Consider the following 11558-nt stretch of genomic DNA (forward strand, 5'->3'; position numbering starts at 1 on the left):
TTCATATTTATGTTTAAAAAACATCGATTTAGTGTGTTTAAAAAATGTTTATCTTGTTTGGCCCACGACCTAAAGTGTGCCTTGAGTTTTGGCCCCCTATGCAATTGAGTTTGACACCTCTGCTGTACACTATGCCACTATGCACTCGGTTATGGCGTTCCACGTATGCCCCGCCTGCCAGCATCTTGCACCCTGCTGCTACGTGCTGGATTGTCTCAGGGGCATCTTTACACAGCCTGCACCTGGAGTCTTGCCCATACTGGCAGTCATGTTTCCCTGGGCAATATTATCAGAATCACCTTTATTTGGCCAAGTTTGTGCACAGAAATCAATTTGACTCAACTTTGGGGGTTTTTGCATACAGAAAGCAAACTTTGTAAAAATATATAAATAAATAAATTTAAGCCATGAACAGGCTCACGGCTCAGCAGACATCAATAACAGCTTCACTCACACATCTGTACAAAACAAACTTTATTGAAACACCTTTACATAAAGAAAAACTTTACAGATAAACAGGAAGTGTCCTGTTACATGCGACAGGTGTCATGAAACGCCTCCAGGGTCCTAAAGTCCCTCCACGTGGGAGGAAGTCCGTCCTGCAGGAAACGGCCACAACGCTGACATGACGACTGGAAGAGCTTCATGTAGCTCCGCAGCCAGGTCTGAGAGGGCGACACAGAGGGGTCAGACACAGACAGGCAACGACAGAGGGTAATCAGATTACTCTGGTGCCCGATTACTCTCACCATGAAAGACCGCACAACGACGTCTGGCATCTGAGGCAGCTGGTAGTGCAGCAGGGCGGTGGTGGCGTGGTCTGTTACCTGCAAGCACCTGGCTAATCAGGGCTCCGAATGCTAGGCCCACATATCAACTTCTATGCATCTGAGATCTCTTACCTTCTGAAACACCTGGTACTGGGACTTGGTCCAGATATCCAGCTGACGAGGACAAAAGAACAGGTTACCGTGGTTACCTGGGACACATAATCAGCTGTTACCTGTCAGGCGAACACTCACCTTTCCTTCCTCGTTGTAAACGTTTTCGTTGAATCCTCGAACGATGGTTCTGTCGATAAACAGCGACCGCATCACAACGATGGCCTTCAGCACCTTCCCCAGAGTCACCTGGGACGGAGACAGGTGAGACAGACACATGTTACCTGATCTGAAAACACCTGTGGGCACAAAGTGTGTTTAAATGTGTATTCTACTACCAGCAGCACAGCCGACGTCCCGTTGGGTCTAAACAGCTCAATGGTCATATCAGGAAACAGCCTGCCGATGCGAGAGATGACATCATCCACGTACCTGTGACAGGTGTGACAGGTGCCCGTGTGTTAGTATGAAAGGATAAACCAGGGGAACCGCAGCATAAAGGTGTGAAATAGTTTACTGTAGCACTGTTGTAGTATTTTGTGCAATAGTACTCACTGTGGAGGCAGTACCAGAGTACTGGGTTGGACTTTGGGCCGTCTCTTGGCTGATGCTCCCATCTGATTGGCTGATCGCTTCAGCGACTGCTGGTTCAACAAACTGGAGGCCAAGCTAGCGTGATACTGCAACTACACATACACACAAACACAGCGTGAGGATTTGACGGTAGGCGGGGCCTCTAAACATGGATTAAATGTTTTCCTCACACTCAAAGACGCTCAGCCTGCATCCGACCTCACAAGTGTCCACACGAGGACAATCCCAGTGTCCTCTGTCTGTCTGACTGTCAGGCAGTAAAAACATGGAGGCAGCGTCCGGGTGGGTGGTCCCTGACCAGTTTACAGGGAGTGGTTTTATCACGTCCATGTTTTTGCAAACACGACGGCGACGGTGGAAGGACTCATCTTCAGCCTTCGTAAACGAGGGCCGCCGCTGGCTTGGTCTGTGGTGGCAGCTCCATGAGCTCCAGCTGTGGACCAACATCAAAGCACCTGACACGCTCAGAGCAGCTGAAGAGTCGCGATCAAGAACTCGCTGATTAATGAGACACAGCTGACACAGTGGGTATCAGAGGCGGGGGCTGATTCTGTTGGTCTGAAAACGCTACGAACCATCAGCTGCACACAGAGGCTTGTCACAACCGTCTGTCTGCGGTCAACACTCGACTTTAACAAACCGAAACAAAACAAACAACTGAGGTTACAAAGGTCGTCCTTTGTGCTTATAACATGTGAAACAGTCAAATAAAAAACCTCACACGACAGAAGCTGAAGTCCAAACAGCGATGATAAAACCGACACAGCAGGTTTGTGTCCCATGGCGTGTGGAAACTCCCACCGTCGCCATATTTCCCTATCTGGTATGACTGAAACACGCACGCTCAGCACGGTGTGTTAGGTAGAAGGTTTTGAGGTTTGGCGGGGGGATTAATGATGCATTCGCAGTGTGTGGGAGAAAAAAAAAAAAACGTGCAGACACCGTAATATTTCCATGGCAACCCATACTCGATGGTTACGATAACGCCATTTTAACCATCGTATGTGGACAAACTCGTTAAGTATATTCGATACATGGCCCAGCCCTCACTCCAGCTCAACATCCATCTTCGACCCCGCAGTAACCACAAGTCTTTAATTCCAGTTACAGTCCCTACATATTTATCCATCACTCACCCAGCTGGCTCACATTACAGCAGCCTTCACGCCAACATGTGTAAAAACAATTGTGTTGCTAGGCGATCCAGTGTGTCGTAGCTACTTTAATTTCTGTGGCTTCTCCGGTTCGAGGTAAAAGTGGTTATATTTATTTCTTTTGATCCAACACGCCCCAAAAGCCAGTATTTGATGAATACGCCCAAAGTCATGAAATATGAGATGCACAGTGCTGATGGCACCGGGTCACCTGACTCAAACAGTCCTCATCATGACGTGTCTGCAAACCCGAACATTACAGCGAACAAGAGGCACGTCCTGTTTCAGACCAGCCAGCCAACAGAGCTACTCTCTGCTAAAGGCACGGACCGCTCATGAACGGCAGGAGACAGCGACCCCGCTACACTGACGCTCAGCTGTCGTCTCCTCCGCTCAGTTAGCTATGATGGTGCTAAACATGCCTTTCTTGAATTGTTAAATCTGTGACGGTGTGTCACAGCAGGGCTCCGTGGGGAAATGTCCAGGTTCAGGTCCACTTTGATCTCGCTGTGAACAGGGCGGTTGCTCTGAGGTCCTCATCAGCAATGTTCCCTCTAAGCTGCGTGCGTGCGCAATTGCGCACTGCTGGCACGTCTCTGCGCACAGAAAAAAAAATCTAACCTGAATTGAAATTAAAATGAAAACTTTAACAATCCTGTTCTGCATGTTAGTCAGTGACTGGCTGCTCCCGTATGGGATCAGAACGATGCCACCTTATCCCACAGTCCAGCCAATGATGCGATTCACATTCGTATAGATACGCAGCTAATCAACGTCGCTGACAGGCTCTGACAGCGTCCTTATGTGCCGACACCGGTGTTTAGCTAGCAAAGCGGCTGATGTGGAGTGAAGCCACGTTAATGACAACGTGTACAACCATTGGAGATGTGAGCAGCACAGACGAACAACTGACGGACAAAGTGTGGACTTTATACCAGTTTTTAAATTGTGTTGATCGGCCACGTAAAACCAGAGTTATGATAAAATATCTGCAATGTTTGTTTTTCTTCCTGAATACTGTCGTTGTTTATATTTACTGCAGGAAGAAACGGTAATAACTGCGTTTTTTAAGGAAAACCCCCTGAGCAAAAACAACACCCCTCCCCCAGCCTCTCCTATTGGTGGAAAAATGTACCATGTGGACCAATCACAAAATGATATGGCAACATGGCATTTATTGTTTAGGGAGGGGGAAGTTTTAGGAGTGACGGCGTGTTTGAGATGTGAGAGATTTGCAATGTTTAGCACTAATCTTGTGTCGTCAGTGTGTCGTCAGTGTGTCGTCAGTGTGTCGTCAGTGTGTAGTCAGTGTGTAGTCAGTGTGTAGTCAGTGTGTAGTTAGTGTGTCGTCAGTGTGTAGTCAGTGTGTAGTTAGTGTGTAGTCAGTGTGTAGTCAGTGTGTAGTTAGTGTGTCGTCAGTGTGTAGTTAGTGTGTCGTCAGTGTGTAGTCAGTGTGTAGTCAGTGTGTAGTCAGTGTGTAGTTAGTGTGTCGTCAGTGTGTAGTCAGTGTGTAGTTAGTGTGTCGTCAGTGTGTAGTCAGTGTGTAGTTAGTGTGTAGTCAGTGTGTAGTCAGTGTGTCGTCAGTGTGTAGTCAGTGTGTCGTCAGTGTGTAGTCAGTGTGTAGTTAGTGTGTAGTCAGTGTGTAGTCAGTGTGTAGTTAGTGTGTCGTCAGTGTGTAGTTAGTGTGTCGTCAGTGTGTAGTCAGTGTGTAGTCAGTGTGTAGTCAGTGTGTCGTCAGTGTGTAGTCAGTGTGTCGTCAGTGTGTAGTCAGTGTGTAGTTAGTGTGTAGTCAGTGTGTAGTCAGTGTGTAGTTAGTGTGTAGTCAGTGTGTAGTCAGTGTGTCGTCAGTGTGTAGTCAGTGTGTAGTTAGTGTGTCGTCAGTGTGTCGTCAGTGTGTAGTCAGTGTGTCGTCAGTGTGTAGTTAGTGTGTCGTCAGTGTGTAGTCAGTGTGTAGTTAGTGTGTCGTCAGTGTGTAGTCAGTGTGTAGTTAGTGTGTCGTCAGTGTGTAGTCAGTGTGTAGTCAGTGTGTAGTTAGTGTGTCGTCAGTGTGTAGTCAGTGTGTAGTTAGTGTGCAGTCAGTGTGTAGTTAGTGTGTAGTCAGTGTGTCGTCAGTGTGTAGTTAGTGTGTAGTTAGTGTGTAGTGAGTGTGCAGTCAGTGTGTCGTCAGTGTGTAGTCAGTGTGTAGTCAGTGTGTAGTCAGTGTGTCGTCAGTGTGTAGTCAGTGTGTAGTCAGTGTGTCGTCAGTGTGTAGTCAGTGTGTAGTTAGTGTGTCGTCAGTGTGTAGTCAGTGTGTAGTCAGTGTGTAGTTAGTGTGTAGTCAGTGTGTAGTCAGTGTGTAGTTAGTGTGTCGTCAGTGTGTAGTCAGTGTGTCGTCAGTGTGTCGTCAGTGTGTAGTCAGTGTGTAGTCAGTGTGTCGTCAGTGTGTAGTCAGTGTGTAGTCAGTGTGTCGTCAGTGTGTAGTCAGTGTGTCGTCAGTGTGTCGTCAGTGTGTAGTCAGTGTGTAGTCAGTGTGCAGTCAGTGTGTAGTTATTGTGTAGTCAGTGTGTAGTTATTGTGTAGTCAGTGTGTAGTCAGTGTGTAGTTAGTGTGTAGTCAGTGTGTAGTTATTGTGTAGTCAGTGTGTAGTTAGTGTGTAGTCAGTGTGTATTTAGTGTGTCGTCAGTGTGTCGTCAGTGTGTAGTCAGTGTGTAGTTAGTGTGTCGTCAGTGTGTAGTTAGTGTGTAGTCAGTGTGTAGTCAGTGTGTAGTCAGTGTGTCGTCAGTGTGTAGTCAGTGTGTAGTCAGTGTGTAGTCAGTGTGTAGTTAGTGTGTAGTTAGTGTGTAGTCAGTGTGTAGTCAGTGTGTAGTTAGTGTGTAGTCAGTGTGTAGTCAGTGTGTAGTTAGTGTGTCGTCAGTGTGTAGTTAGTGTGTAGTCAGTGTGTAGTCAGTGTGTAGTTAGTGTGTAGTCAGTGTGTAGTTAGTGTGTAGTCAGTGTGTAGTCAGTGTGTAGTTAGTGTGTCGTCAGTGTGTAGTCAGTGTGTAGTCAGTGTGTAGTCAGTGTGTCGTCAGTGTGTAGTCAGTGTGTAGTTAGTGTGTCGTCAGTGTGTAGTTAGTGTGTCGTCAGTGTGTAGTCAGTGTGTAGTTAGTGTGTAGTCAGTGTGTAGTTAGTGTGTAGTCAGTGTGTAGTCAGTGTGTAGTTAGTGTGTCGTCAGTGTGTAGTCAGTGTGTAGTCAGTGTGTAGTCAGTGTGCAGTCAGTGTGTAGTTAGTGTGCAGTCAGTGTGTCGTCAGTGTGTAGTCAGTGTGTAGTTAGTGTGTAGTCAGTGTGTAGTCAGTGTGTCGTCAGTGTGTAGTCAGTGTGTAGTTAGTGTGTCGTCAGTGTGTAGTCAGTGTGTAGTCAGTGTGTAGTCAGTGTGTCGTCAGTGTGTAGTCAGTGTGTAGTTAGTGTGTCGTCAGTGTGTAGTTAGTGTGTCGTCAGTGTGTAGTCAGTGTGTCGTCAGTGTGTAGTTAGTGTGTAGTCAGTGTGTAGTCAGTGTGTCGTCAGTGTGTAGTTAGTGTGTCGTCAGTGTGTAGTCAGTGTGTCGTCAGTGTGTCGTCAGTGTGTAGTCAGTGTGCAGTCAGTGTGTAGTTATTGTGTAGTCAGTGTGTAGTTATTGTGTAGTCAGTGTGTAGTCAGTGTGTAGTTAGTGTGTAGTCAGTGTGTAGTTATTGTGTAGTCAGTGTGTAGTTAGTGTGTAGTCAGTGTGTATTTAGTGTGTAGTCAGTGTGTAGTTATTGTGTAGTCAGTGTGTAGTTAGTGTGTAGTCAGTGTGTAGTCAGTGTGTATTTAGTGTGTATTTAGTGTGTAGTCAGTGTGTAGTTAGTGTGTAGTTAGTGTGTAGTCAGTGTGTAGTGTAGTTTTGTTGTTGTGTGTCAGAACAATGAGGCGCCTGCTGAGTGTTACAGCAGTGACACATCTGCTGCTGTCAGGCCTGCAGGTATCAGGCTGTTGTTCTCCTTCATCTCATACTGTCTCACACTGACTACAGAAATTATTTTTTGGAGCGGCACAAATAATTTGTGTGGCATCAGAGTTGATGCAGAACAGCTGATTGTTCTGTAAATAGTTTGAAATGTTTATTTAAAAACGCTTTGGCTGCATTTTTAGGTAAACAGCTGCAAAAAGCTTTGTTTGCATAACTCAGTTACTTTTTTGAAGAAGTAACTATATAATTAACTGCCCAACATTGGTCATTATTTACTGTATTTGCAGACAGAGTTACAGACTCTCTCCCAGACCACAGACTCATAATACAGTCAGAGCTTTATGAAAAATAAAGAAAGAAAGTTTTGTTTTCAAACTTGGAGTTCAAGTTATTTTTCCTTCCAATAGTGTTAACATGCTACAGGTCATGAACAAGATTGTTTTTAATTGTCATTGTAAGTAGGCTGAAGCAGTTAATTTAAAGTAGTCTAACATAAATGCTGTAATTTGATTACTTTAATAAACCTATGTGACTTGGATGCTGGCGTGACCACACTGCACACGTCTGATGTTGCTCACAGTGGTCCAAGGGACGCTCAGGGAGTTTGTGTGTTCATGAAACATTAGAGGGAACGTTGATCATCAGTGAACAGGAAGTGCACGTTAGCGGTTACCTTGTTGGACCACTTGTATGCCTGCAGCAGCTGAGAGTACAGAGGAGTTTTATCCTGCACCGGGTCCAGACTCAGCAGACCGCTGTTATGGAGGGGGTGGGACTCTGAGGGGCGACCAACCAATCCGCTGAGACGCTCCAGCTCACTGACAGACAGACAGAGAGACGGATTTTCAGTCGCCAGAGAAAGTCAAACCGTAAAAACGTGTTTAGGATTAAAAAGTCATAAAATAACAGTCAGAGGTCAGGCTCACTTCAGCCTGCTCGAGCATGGCTGATTACACTTAGACTCTCAGTAAACATGGACCTAAAATCATCCTGACCATCAGCTGCTGTCTTGTCTCAAAATACACTCCAAGTGTTGCTCTGTGGCACGGAAAGTCGCCTTCAGTTTAGGATGTATTCAGAAAATGAACTTTATATTTTAATAATTCCCGTGAGGAAGATGCATATCTGCTCTGAGGATCCAGAATTCCCTTTGGACAGTATTTCAAGTTTCCACACCAACGACACAGCGACAGTAGGTGCTTGGCAGCTGTTAGAATCAGGAATCAGAATGCTTTATCAATCCCTAAGAAAATTATGTATCTGAATGGACCCTCTTCTGTCAGCATGTCTTTGTGTATTAACTCTTAAATCAGCAGAAATATGAATGGACCCTGGTCTGTTATGAGTCTGTCAGCATGTCTTTGTGTATTAACTCTTAAATCAGCAGAAATATGAACGGACCCTGGTCCGTCAGCATGTCTTTGTGTATTAACTCTTAAATCAGCAGAAATATGAACGGACCCTGGTCCGTCAGCATGTCTTTGTGTATTAACTCTTAAATCGGCAGAAATATGAATGGACCCTGGTCTGGGGGTTAGTGTGTTTTTCTGTAGGCTGGATCCTGACGGACAGTGTTTGGACTCACTTGAGGTCTCTGTTGACCGCCTCTAGGTTTTGCTGGAATTCGGATATAAACTGCTTCTCTCGACCCTCCAGCGTCTCGCGATTCTTCATGCCGTCCTTCAGGAACTCGAACACGCGGCTCACGCTGGAGCGCAGCGCCTGGATGCCGCTGATGGCGTGAGAAAACGCATCCAGGTTCACTCCGACATTCACCACGTCCGCCATCTTCTCTGCTTTCCCCCCCCCGGCTGCTGGCGCGCGTTGATGACGTTTAGGAAGTCGTTAAAAAAAACAAAAAAACGTGACCCTGACTGGAAAGGCAATCTTACAGTCATTGGATGATGATGTAAATAAATGTAAAGATAGAAGGTTAAAGGTCACAGGTGTTTACATGCAGGGCTGGACTGGAACAAAAAATCGGCCCGGGCATTTTGACTAGAGACCGGCCCACCAGGTATTATAGGAAAAACCATAAAGCCTTTGAATGGAAACAAACGCTGTTGTCACAGTGATGTACACTGTGTTGTTGGTATATATGTATCAGTCTAATAAACTTAAACCTACACCATCCTGCATATTCTGGTATTCTACAAGACATAATGTGGATTGCACAACACTGGTCACTATATTCTTAATTTCCAGTTAATACTTGTACAGCTGCTGTTATTGTGTATATATTTATTTATATTTCTTCATACATTCTTATATAGTTCTATATTGTGTATTTTGTTGTACAGTTATTTTATTTTCAACTTTAATTTATATATTTTATCTTATTCTCCCAGTTAAATTTACCCTTCATTCTAATTTGTGTTGTACAGTTATTTCATTTTTAATCTTAATTTATATTTTATTCCTTCCTAGTTAAATTTACCCTTTTTAATTTTTCATATTTATTTCCTATCTTATTCATAGCCTTTTCCCTTTTTTGTTTTCTTTAGGTCACGAGCAGTTGTCAAAGCATTTCACTACATATCGTACTGTGTATGACTGTGTACGTGACAAATAAAATTTGAATTTGAATTTAAACAGTACCTGGAAGCAGACTGCTTGGTCGAGTTAACCTCCTGAACTATCTACAGCACATGGTGAAAACCTGAAATTAAGACAGAGGAGACTAGAGGTGAGACATGATCATTACTGATTACTGATGACAGATTTAGATATATTTTCATAAACTATTCATTTGCCACATCAATAAACAGCATGGCAGGGCAAAATATGTTTTCTAACATGGCAACCTTTACAAAGTGAAAGGAGACAGAAAGACAGGTGAGAAAGAATTTTACACAGTACTGGTACAGAATCTAGAAAATGTGGGAAAATACTGGCATCATATACAGTACTTACTTCTGAAGAAATTATGATTGGACCCTTTCTGCTATTTGCACATTTTTTGCACATTTTTTACTGTAAATTTCTAAGTTAATTTTTAAATTTTGTAGTAACCTGTAAATTGTAGATACTGTAAAACTTTTTTCTGTCATTTAATGGTTGGGCATTGTACAGCTACAAGCATTTCATCCCCATGTCATACTGTGTATGGTTGTGTGTGTGTGACAAATAAAATTTGAATTTGAATTTGAAAAAAATTACTATGTACAATAATGGATTTCTATGCATTTTACAGCAGATCAAAACGTTTGTTGTAAGATTCAGATAATTATTTGTTAAAAGCGAGACATTTTAAATGAGAATAAGAGAGAAAAGTATTTCCTTGTGCCCCCCTGGCAACACTTTGCTAGATCCGCCCCTGCACAGTTACCAGCTGTCAGCTGCTTAGAAAAGGATCCTGGTGTCATTTGTCTCTCAGAAACAGTTCATAACTTCAACTCATCCATGTCACCTAAAAGGTAAACCTGTTTCTCCATCACCTGTTCAGCTCTGATGGTTCAGTAAGGACATCTCCTGGTTTCATCTGCATGTTTCCCTCTCACCACATATCCAAACCGACATCATGACCAGCAGCTTTACAGCTGTGGCTCCAGCAAACATCAGCTGATACTAGAAATTAATATTAAATAAATTTTAGCAACAGCTGATCAAGCTTAAACGTGCTGCTGAACCTGAAGTTCAGTTCTCCTGACACTCGGACCGGCGGCTGCTTCGGGTCTCTGCTCCTCCTGCCTTTCCGTCATCCACCTGCTGGCCTCCACCACTTGCTAATGTTACTGAATCTGTGGCAGCTCCGCGATAGCCACCACCAAACAACTGAGTTATCTTTACACATCTCCCAGCATCTGGCCAATCCACCACCTTTCATTGTTTATACCGTTACGGTTAAAAACGGGAAAAAAAACCCCATCGGCCCATAAAAACGAGGCATACCGGGCGTTTGCCCGGTATGCCCGATGGCCAGTCCAGCTATGTTTACATGTAACCGTGACCTTTGTTCATTCTGCTTCCCCGGAGACAAAAATCACCTGACCTCTGAGATTCTTAATGAGCACTGAAGGTCCGGGGAACCCCCTTTTAACAGGAAGTCACCTCCAACAGGCCCAGGCTGAGGGAGTGGCAGTTGGTCAGGGGTAGGCCAAACCAATCTTCTGCCATCAGTTTTTAGTTTGTTTGTTTTCTTTTGCCTATTTGATTTGGTTCTTTAGCCATTAGAATTATTGTCTGAAGGCCAAGATGCCCAACAGATTTACTTTACCAAGTGCATCATCACGGCCTTGCCATATCGGTCCATTGGATTAACCTTTGTTATTTATTTTATTTTATTTTCAGTAGTTAGAGACGGGACAGACATGACCTCAACAGGTGAAAAAAAGAAGAGAAAACAAGCAAAAAAGAGAGCAACATAATAAACACAACACCATTGCAATAATCTAGCTAAGTGTAAATAACAGTAAATGTTATTGTGCAGCACGCAGGGCTGACAGCGCACAATGTGCTTTGGGTTAGCAGCCAAGAAAGGTGCCATCAGTTGCTGCCCAGTGATGCCAACCACGTGTGCAAGCTCAGCAGGTGAGTGAAACAACCCGTGGCTGAGAGCAGGAACTGGACTCCCAGGTGTTCCCACATTGACTACAATCTGGGACTCTGGGACTCAACAGCTGTGTGAGGAGCAGGGTGGGTTTAGAGTCAGGATGGACTGGATGGAGCCGAGGTGCTGCAGGAGGCCGTGCGCTCATATGTGGAGCCTCGCTGCAGGACAGTGGCCTTGATCCAGGTGTCCTGGAAGCACAGGATGGGCTTGGGATGCGTTCCTGCTGGGGCGAAGCCTCAGAGGTCTCAGATATTTGCCATAAACTAAAACATGTGGCAGTCCTAAGGAGCCGACAGCACAGCAGTGATGCAAAAGAAGCGTAGCTCTAAAAATTCTCTTCAAACTAGCCAGTAAAAGCAGAAAGATTCCTGAGATTATAGGAAGTTTCCATCAGGATCTGACTGATAGGTTTGTAGCTCGAACCTATTCGCTGGAA

The 11558-nt window shown here is 44.5% G+C and overlaps 1 protein-coding gene across 1 annotated transcript; it reads right to left on the minus strand.

Annotated features, from left to right (window-relative positions):
* Positions 1-457: 457 nt before the first annotated feature.
* On the minus strand, positions 458-8399 carry med27 (mediator complex subunit 27). The gene is made up of 8 exons (XM_004571661.4): positions 8156-8399; positions 7244-7388; positions 1437-1567; positions 1220-1313; positions 1023-1130; positions 903-944; positions 750-827; positions 458-665 (listed from the first exon to the last, which is right to left on the minus strand). The coding sequence occupies exons 1-8, from the start codon at positions 8356-8358 to the stop codon at positions 531-533; spliced, it is 936 nt and encodes a 311-aa protein (XP_004571718.2). The 5' UTR covers positions 8359-8399; the 3' UTR covers positions 458-530.
* Positions 8400-11558: the final 3159 nt, after the last annotated feature.

The sequence above is a fragment of the Maylandia zebra genome, linkage group LG12 (genome assembly GCF_041146795.1).
Source record: "Maylandia zebra isolate NMK-2024a linkage group LG12, Mzebra_GT3a, whole genome shotgun sequence".
In the NCBI taxonomy this organism is placed as follows: domain Eukaryota; kingdom Metazoa; phylum Chordata; class Actinopteri; order Cichliformes; family Cichlidae; genus Maylandia; species Maylandia zebra.

Excerpts from the sequence above, each read along its gene's own strand:
- med27 (XM_004571661.4), bottom strand. The coding sequence starts at position 8,358 with ATGGCGGACGTGGTGAATGTCGGAGTGAACCTGGATGCGTTTTCTCAC. Across the intron at positions 1,568-7,243 it reads CATACAAGTGGTCCAACAAG|TTGCAGTATCACGCTAGCTT; the intron begins GTAACCGCTAAC and ends GTGTATGTGTAG. Across the intron at positions 1,314-1,436 it reads ACTCTGGTACTGCCTCCACA|GTACGTGGATGATGTCATCT; the intron begins GTGAGTACTATT and ends CACCTGTCACAG.